The 9979-nt window shown below is 28.7% G+C and overlaps 1 protein-coding gene across 1 annotated transcript; it reads left to right on the forward strand.

Moving 5' to 3' along the window:
- Positions 1-3905: 3905 nt before the first annotated feature.
- Positions 3906-9483, forward strand: LOC111691007. The gene is made up of 4 exons (XM_023453626.2): positions 3906-4989; positions 5084-5269; positions 5357-5425; positions 8009-9483. The coding sequence occupies exons 1-4, from the start codon at positions 4708-4710 to the stop codon at positions 9221-9223; spliced, it is 1752 nt and encodes a 583-aa protein (XP_023309394.1). The 5' UTR covers positions 3906-4707; the 3' UTR covers positions 9224-9483.
- The last annotated feature ends 496 nt before the right edge of the window (positions 9484-9979 follow it).

The raw sequence follows: 9979 nt of genomic DNA on the forward strand, positions 1-9979 counted from the left end.
TTAATAAATTAATTTATTAATTTTGCATACAAAATATTTTATTAAATTTCGTTTCTTTTCATATTATACCTAAATTTGAATACTTATGAGAGACACTGTATATGATTTTAATTTTAGTTTTCGGTAATTTTCATACACTTACGGCCAACAAATAGGTGAAGGATTAATGATTAAATTAATCCTCCAAATTTGTTTTTTAGTACTCAATTAGTTAATTTTGTTTCATAGTTTAAGCAACCAATGGAGGTGGTTTAAACTTGAGCAAGAAATGCAAAAGTGTAAACAGCTGATGCAAAAAAATTAATATAATTTTTATATAAATAAACATTAAAATGTTTAATTTATTGATTACTGGGACTTTACAATATAAGTTTTCATTTCAATTTCAGTTTTAATTAATTTTCATATTACATTTATAATTGTCTCCTTCTTTTTTATGAAACAGTGACGTTTTCTGTTGTTTTGTATGGCAACACTGCGAAGTTTAATCTTGTAACTGCCGGTCCATACTAGGAAACTTTTCTTGGGAAACTTTTGATTTTGCGTGAGAGAGAAAGAGAAAAAATATCATTCACCTCTCTCGCGGTACGGAGTTTCCCGTTCTCGGAAACTTGTTTTGTTATTCTTCTCATTCGTACAACAACAATCTGAAACAAAAGTTTCTATGTGTGAACATTAAGGAAACTTCAAAAAAGAATTTTAAACCTGGTTCACACTGGGAAACTTTTGTTAAGAAACTTTTAATTTTGTGTGTGGGAGAAAGACATGGTTGATATTTCTTTTCTTTAATTAAAAGTTATTAAGACCTGGTTCACACTAGGAAACTTTTGTTCAGAAACTTTTGATTTTGTATGTTAGAGAAAGAGATGGTTGATATTTCTTTCTCTTTCTCTCACACACAAAAATCAGAAGTTTCCCCAAAAAAGTTTCCTAGTGTGGACCGGCACTAACTTGTTGTTTATGTGGCGGAGAGTCGAATCGAAATGCAGAATACCAAAGTTGCCAAACGGAGAAAATTTCGATTCGAATTGAAATGCAGAATAGGGGCCACTATATATATGCCAATTTTCAGCTATCTAGCACATTTATGTGCTTGAAAAAGCTCTGAATATTAAAAAAAAGGGATCAATTAGTTAATTTTGACTCGCTTCTTTTTCCCCATTATTCTCCGCCCACATACCAAAAATAAAATCAATATATGCCAAATTACAGCTTTCTAGCCCATCTGTGGGCTTCAAAAAGCTCTGGATAGACAAAAAAGGGGAATAAAAATTTAAGGAAATTATACATATAGATACTACATAAAGTTAACAATCTGCTGAAGAGATACATTTAAGAAGATATTTAGAATGAGTTGAATTGGCACTGTTATGAAAGAAGTCATAAAAATAAAATTTTTACGAAAAATTAAAAAAATACAAATCAAAGGCAATTTGTATTTTTTGTGAAATGGAATACAAACCAAATAAAATTTTGCATTAAATATAATGAGTTAATGCATAACATACCATATAAAATAATTATCCCAAGATAATTATTTTATATGGTAAAATTTTATATGGTAAATTTGATAAAAATTTATTGAAATTAGCTGATATTAAGCACAATTTATTCAATAATAATATTACTATAATAAATGTTAATATTTTAATAATTTTTTGCTCTATTAAAATTTACTTTTAAAATTTTGTACAAAAAAGCACAAACGACAACTTTGTCGGATTATTGATGACTGATTCAAATCGGGAAAGGGCCATAATGGTATTTGTATCAAATATTAATTTGGGAGGTGTTTTTACACATTTAAGCTTAAGTCGTTAGAATTACGCTTATTTAAAGTCATGTACCATATATTTTTCCTTTTTTATATTAAAAATATTGTTTTATAAAAAAAATTCGTTCTTGAATCGTGAGTTTTAAATATTTTTAAAATTGTACATTTGCAATTGTAAAGGTAATTTAAGATTACAATACTAAGTATTAACCACAATTTATTCAATAATAATATTACTATAATAAATGTTAATATTTTAATAATTTTTTGCTCTATTAAAATTTACTTTTAAAATTTTGTACAAAAAAGCACAAACGACAACTTTGTCGGATTATTGATGACTGATTCAAATCGGGAAAGGGCCATAATGGTATTTGTATCAAATATTAATTTGGGAGGTGTTTTTACACATTTAAGCTTAAGTCGTTAGAATTACGCTTATTTAAAGTCATGTACCATATATTTTTCCTTTTTTATATTAAAAATATTGTTTTATAAAAAAAATTCGTTCTTGAATCGTGAGTTTTAAATATTTTTAAAATTGTACATTTGCAATTGTAAAGGTAATTTAAGATTACAATACTAAGTATTAACACATTTCAAAATTAAAATATTATAGAATTTTGTCATTTTCATATGAAAAATCAGAAATTTTTGAAATTTTTCAAAAACTTTACAATACGGTCGATATGTCATAAGAATCAGAAGTATTTTTTGTTATAATCATTTAAATTGTATTTAGACTACGAAATTGTAACATACTACATGATTTTTTGACAAGTATTAATATTCAGTATTGTAGTCTGAAAATACCTTAATTAAGACGAATGTATCATTTACTATGAGACTGGCATAATTCAGGTCTTATTATAGCATTTTAAATTTCTTAACACTAAAAGCAGTAGACATTTCTGAAAATTATTAAACTAAATGAAATACGTTCCGGCAACAAACACAATATTTTTGGTTGTCTAAAGTTAGGTTTTGTCAAATGAAATTTCTAAAATTTAAAAATAATAAATATTGGGGAGAGATAGTTTTTTGTATATTTCACAATATTATGTATAAAATCGTCTTTACATTTAGCTTGTATTTGTAGTAGGACAATGTTTTAATGCTTCTTCATCTGACTTTTCTTTGACCGACTTTAAATTTCTTTTTTATTAAAAATACAAATGTAATTTTTTATACCCTACACCACTATAGTGGGGAGGGTATTATACGTTTGTGCTGATGTTTGTAACATACAAAAATATTGGTCCAATACCCACCTTAAAGTATACCGATCGATTCAGAATCATTTTTTGAGTCGATTAAGACATGTCCGTCCGTCCGTCTGTCCGGCTGGCTGGCTGTCCATGTAAACCTTGTGCGCAAGGTACAGGCCGCAATTTTCAAGATAATTTGATGAAATTTGGACCAAGCATGTGTTTTGGCACAAGGACGAAGCCTATTGAAAATGGTTGAAATCGGTCCATTATTTCACCTAGCCCCCATACAACCGTACCTCCCGATTTGAACTTTTTATGCTATAATTACGTCAAATATTCTGCTATCTCTCTAAAAATTGGCACAAATAAGTTTTATATAAGTATAAATGATACTGCAGATTTTCGTAAGGATCGGCCTATATATGAACCTAGCCCCATACAAACCCCCCTTCAAAAAATGACTTAAACGTCTAAAATTGACTTGTAACCATTTGTAACTCAATGAAACTCAACAAAATTAACTGTTATTTAGAAATATATCCTTTTCCCAAATTTACCGAGGATCGGCCCATATTTGACCTATATAAAGCCTTTTATTTATAAAAAGTAAAAATTTTAAAAATATACTCATGGTGTAGGGTATTATATGGTCGGTCATGCCCGACTATACTTTCCTGCTTGTTTAGAATAAAAATAAATTAATTTATTTGACACAACCCAAACTCTTTTTAAATAAACAAATCAAAATTACTTAGTGCATCCTGTGAAATACATTAGAACGGCGAATATATTTTATTAATTAATAAACACACAACATATTATGAGTTACAAATAAAAATATTTTTCTAAACATTCTACATTTAAAAAATAATGGATTAATTTGTTTGTTAGTTATTGTTAAAATTTTAAAATTACATTAAAAATTGTTATTAATAAAGTTATGGTTATATATGTACTAAGTTAAACATAAAATACCTAGACATATTTTTTATGAATGTCACTTGCGTTAATTTAGTGAAAAGTGTTAGATATTCAATTGTTCGGTTCATCAATCCGATTTGTTTTTGGAACAAAAAAAAATATCTCTATTTCCTGTTGTATATCAAATGTACATTAGTGTGTCCCGAGGAAGAAATTGGTCTTAAAAATTCTGTAATTTTGAGATGAAAATTTTTGGTACACATATTATATATTATTTTCGCTTTTAAGTAAAATGGGTGTCAAAATTTTCTTAGTAGATTAGTCCATTTCAGAAGTTTTTGAAATTTACGTGCCCCTCATAATACAATAAAAGTCGTTTTGCGGACCAGAAAAACTCTAACAAAAATTTTAATTATTTTTCCCGCAATAAGCTCAAAATTACGGAATTTTTGACACTCAATTAGAAAAAATTACAGAATTTTTTTTTTAAACATATTATACTGAGGATCTTTTAAAAAAAACTGATTTTTAATTTTCTCGTGTTAAGTTCATTAGAACGCATCGTTTTAGAGGTATTCCTCCTAAAAGTAGTGCACGGGACACCCTAATGTACATACATATTTTCCATATTGCTTTTGGAACATGCGCATTACTTGCTTCTAAAAAGGATAGAGAATACCAGAATATAACTTCAATTCTAAAGATAAAAACACAGAATAATGTTTTATTAAAAATAAATTCAGTAACAACCAAAATAAAGCGATTTTAATATAATTGTTATTTAACAAATTTGTACTTAAAATGGTTATACAAAGAGGTTGGAAAATTCTAAGCGATACTGGTTCGACATCAGCCTCATCTACTGAAGCAAATAGATCTCCAATGGGTGGTTTAAACTCTTCCTCTGATGATTCAAATTGCTCAAATCAAACTACTCATTCCATGGTCACAAGTGCGGCCAGTCCTCCTAATAGTTTGATTAAAATTGAAACCTCTCCAATAACTTCAAATGCCTCCGGTCACAACAATACCACTAACACTAACCATCAGCAGCATCAACATCAACCACATAACGAAACAATGGTAAGTCAAAAACCGTATGTATGTATGTATGTATATTTTATGTATCACAAACGAGAATCACAATTAAAAATCTTCATATACTTCTCATCGAAAGAAATTTATTACAACACCACAAATGGCGGAAATTACTTTGCAGAAATTGCGCCAACGATTTTCCAACTCCACACCACTGACAAGTTCTTCAGCTGAGTCTGCTATGCGCTCTTTAGAACTGGTGCGAATTGCAGTCCAGTCTGCCTTTGATAAGGAAATTGATGAGATGGTTAAACATTTTATAGAGGTATTTTATGTTCTTTAAAATAATTAAAATTAAAAATACGTATGACACATATAATATTGTTCTTTTTTATCTATTTTCAATTCTCAGACCTATTTTAAGCCTGCTTTCAGCAATATCAAAGAAAATCTAGGTCAAGGCGCTATTAACGATGATGCTGTAAGTGTTAAATGATTTGATTTTGTTTTTTAAGTCTATGTAAATTAGGATAGGTCGAAAATAAGATTTTCTTTCGGATCAACTTCTTATAATGAAATTAAGTTGTAATTTAGCGTCAAATGGAATGAAATATTATTCAACAATTCTTTGGGTGAGAGCCCGCACATCTCCGCCAAAATTTGTTTATGCGTTTTTATGGGATAAATGGTACCTTTTAAGTATAATGAGCAGGGCAAGGATTTTCATGCACTAAAAAATTAAAAATATGCGCTAATAATATGCACTATAAAATGGAAAAATTTGCACTAAAAATGTGAAAAATATGCACCAAAAAATATTTCTTTGTTAAGGTACATATTAATAGTTATTCAGAACTGCTTTATGTAATATAATACCACTTTAACGGAACTACGACTTCGAGAATGACAAATATAAAGACTTAAGAAACAACTTTAAAAAGTGTTAATATTTATATTCTGAAAATGGAAAGCTTGATAGCAATTCTAATAAAATTTGGCGAACGAATGTAATTTTGTATAAATTATATTTATTTCGAATTTTATTGTTTGATCATGTCTTTAAGTAAATTATGGAGATGAGGAAGATTTAAGAACAAAATTTCATCAAGTTATCTTTATATATGGGCACACATATGGAAAGACTCTGAAATTGATACTTTAAGGACCAATATTTTGGACCTTTCAAACTATTGTGGTTTTAAAAATTCTAAATATATAAATATTAAATTTTTTGTAAAAATATGAAATACAGAAAAACAAAACAATTTGTTTTAGAAAAATTAAAATTAAAAAATATGCAAAAATTTATGCACTTATAACAAAATATGCAAAAATATGCACCAACAAATCGATGCCATTTTGTAGCAAATTCTTTAATTCGAAAAAAACTAGTTCTTTTGAGTTAATGACTAAAAATATGCATTTGCATAGAAATCCTTTCCCTTATAATGAGATATTATTAATTTAAGAGTTAAAGAGTTATTAATACCCAACCATAATTAGGCAAAAAAATGACTAATCTGGGGAATTTTAGATAGCTTAATTAAATTTTGTAGTTAGGGATTTTTCCGGAAATATCTTGATATTGGAGAATATCTTGCTTAATATGCGTCATGTGAATTTTAATGTTATAATAATTTCTATAGATAATTGAATTTCCTACATTTTGGTTTAAGTATATTGTTTTGTATCTTTAGTTGTTTTCAAGCTATACTGCATTATTTTTCCATTGCACTAATATTTTATATATTAATATAGATTGTACGAATAACAATTTGGCCATAATGTTTACGTTATTTATAGGCAGTTAAACAATTAATGCGATTTAAATTTAAGAAAGGGAAAAAGCAAATAGTGAATAAAAATGCGCAAAAACAATTACTGTGATTAAAATTAAAGTAAAAAGAGATTTAGAAGTATACTTATAAGAAGTATTTGAATAAATGGGTTTATTAATTAGCTTTTGATTTATTTTGTTTAAACTATCATTGGCAAAAAAAACGTGCAAAAAAGTAGTATACATATGCATGGGTTCAACTGATAATGAACTGGTTCATATTTAGGGGAAACATGCATGATTTTAGCATTAGCGTGTCATTGGCGAGCATGGAATAACAGCACGTCATTAAAATGAGTGGTTATAACCAGGGAACATTTGATGATTTTCATGCAAATTTTCGTTGGTGCACTACATTTATTTTAAAATGCATTAAACTCCGTTAAGTATTCAGCCAACTTGGCATTTTCTTTTTTTATTAATCAAGATGTTAAAATGGACTATTACTAATTTTAACAAACATTAAATACAAAAGACTAATAAAATTCTAAATATTCTTAATATTTATTATATGAAATTCACGTTTCTGTTGAATCCTAAGAGAATACCAAATTATGAATTTAACAATTTTAATAACAGAATTTTACATATGTAAGTAAATTGTGTGCAATTTTTCATGATTTCACATATGACAAATTTATAAGAATTTTGGCATGTATTTAGCATGCATTAACAAGAATACGTACAAAAGAAATCATGAACATATCCCTTCATTTTGAACAACTTCAAATTTTTTTTGCTGGGTATGCACAGAAAATATGACTTTTAGCTCATAATTATGTTAATTATAATACTATTCCTTCAAAAATCGGAAGATCTAAAATGTTTATAAGCCTAAGCTGGGAACTTTCATCAAGGAGAGTTCTTATTTGGGATTATTTTTTATACGACCGCTAAAATTTAAAGTGATTTTTATTACATTGTCTTTAGAGTCTATGAATTTGGCTTCGGACTTATATATAACACATTATAATCTATAGTCTATAGAGTAGTCTCTTGTCTGGTTTATAGGCTACTTTATTGTGTAGTCCATTGGGAGGCAATTGACTGTCTAGTATATGGACCAATGGGTTATTACAAATGAACTGTGCTTCATATTGATATAAAATTAAAAAAATAAATAGAATTAAAAATGTCTAATTGTTAGTACTGTGTTGTATAATTTGAAAACAATTTGCAAACCCTGTAAAATAATATTTACACAAATATAACTTATTTAAATTTTAGTTACAAAAGATGTCCTGTGCTCTGTTGGAAAATGCGAAATCTCAGTATAAAATATTACGTTACAAACCTCAATTATCTACCACCAGTAATTCCATCACCACCCTACCAAATATATCGGAGATTAGTACTATGCGAATGGCATTAAAAAGGCCAGCAGTGAACAAACCCACATCGACCGTAATGGAAATGCAAAAGAGATTCTTTCCCGATAATATGATATTAAAACAAACAGTACAGCAGACACAACAACCACAAACACCTGTTTTGCCTTCGGTAGGAACTATTAAATCATCTTTGGCACATAATCATCATAGTACTACAGTTGTTCAACACCACCAATCGCAGCTGCAACAACCAGCAATAAATGCCGTAGAGGTGCAACAACTTCAGACACAACAGCAACAACCACATCCAAGGAGACAAATCTTCTGGAACACAGCCAATATATCAACCTCAACTAAATTCGTTTTAGACGTACAGGCAAACCAGGCATTCGGTTTTAGCGCCGAGGGTAAGGAACGTTTAGCTAGCAAACATCCTGAATTAATTCGTTATTTGCCTGACACTGAAGACCGTGACTGGCTGACCAATCAACGAATCATACCGCAACAAAACCGAAATTCTCGATTTCTATTTCTAATATATGACGAAGTGTGTCACTTATATCAAAACCATGATATCTATAAAAAAAAAGTATCTATCGATTTATCATTAATGATGACATTTACTGTACCCGATTTTATGATTCAAAAAATGAAAGTATTTTTTGTTGATTTAAATATTAAAAGCCGGGGACTAATTACAAACTCATATTCCATTGCTGGTGCAACAACAGCCAAATTACATCAGCCTCATCAGCAAACAAATAGCCATTTGCGCAATGCTTTACTTCTGGGAACCCAGCAGACATTAGTGGCTTCCACTACAACAACATCAATTGTTGCCACAACGAGTGACGCTGCATCATCGTCTGTCATTGCCTCCTCTTCTTCGTCGGCACCTTTAGCGTCATCTTCTACTAATAATATAACATCTACGGAAACATTGCTACAACAGAAATCTAAGTCAAGCAATTTAAGCTCATCTCATGCTACTCTCACCGCACTTTTAAACAATTCCTCCTCGACATCAATGAACTCAACAGCGATAAATGAAAAATCTGTTAATTCATCACCGTCATCAACACCCACTTTATTAAACAAATTAAGAAAATAAATGAGTCATTCCAAAATTTATCGACCAAAAAACGGTTTTCATCACTTTTAGTTTTATTTAAATTTAGCTATCATAGTCTACACTTCAGTGCGAGTCATTTGACGTTTTAATAAGTTTCATATCACATCCAGTTTAGATTTTATAGTCCACTAAAATTGGGTATTTGGCAAGTTTTTTTTGCTTTCCATACAGAGTACATACATACATATGTACATACATACATATGTACATACATACATACATACATACATACATACATACATACATACATACATACATACATACATACATACATATATACCCTACAAAATAAATCTAAAAAATAAAATCTAAAATTTTGTAGTTTTCATTGAAATAATTGAAATTAAAATAGTAGAAAAATAATTGATTTAACAACTAATCTAAAATAAATAATTATTTATTTATTTACATTATATTAAACTTATAATTAATATAAGACTAATATTACTAAAAAAAAAAACAAGAGCTACGAAGGCTATCAGCTATTATATTAAGTAAAAATTAGATTTTTTTGTTTATTTTTAAAATGTAGTTAAAGATGGCGTTGATGTTATCATTTGTAGTTTCCTTAAGAAGATTAATACCATTATTTGATAGATATTTGGATTGAAGATTACTTAGATAGGAACAAGTTGAGAGAAGATGTTTGACTGATATTGTGGAGCCACAGTATGGACATTCATTAATAAAGTTGGTATTCAGTAGATGTTGATGTGTAGTGATCGTGTGTCCCAT

This window comes from Lucilia cuprina, chromosome 5 (genome assembly GCF_022045245.1).
Source record: "Lucilia cuprina isolate Lc7/37 chromosome 5, ASM2204524v1, whole genome shotgun sequence".
Taxonomy (NCBI): domain Eukaryota; kingdom Metazoa; phylum Arthropoda; class Insecta; order Diptera; family Calliphoridae; genus Lucilia; species Lucilia cuprina.

Bases quoted from the DNA above. Each gene is read 5' to 3' on its own strand.
- LOC111691007 (XM_023453626.2), top strand. From the start codon at position 4,708: ATGGTTATACAAAGAGGTTGGAAAATTCTAAGCGATACTGGTTCGACA. The intron at 5,270-5,356 runs GTATTTTATGTT...TTCAATTCTCAG, and splicing joins TGGTTAAACATTTTATAGAG to ACCTATTTTAAGCCTGCTTT. The intron at 5,426-8,008 runs GTAAGTGTTAAA...TTTAAATTTTAG, and splicing joins GCGCTATTAACGATGATGCT to TTACAAAAGATGTCCTGTGC.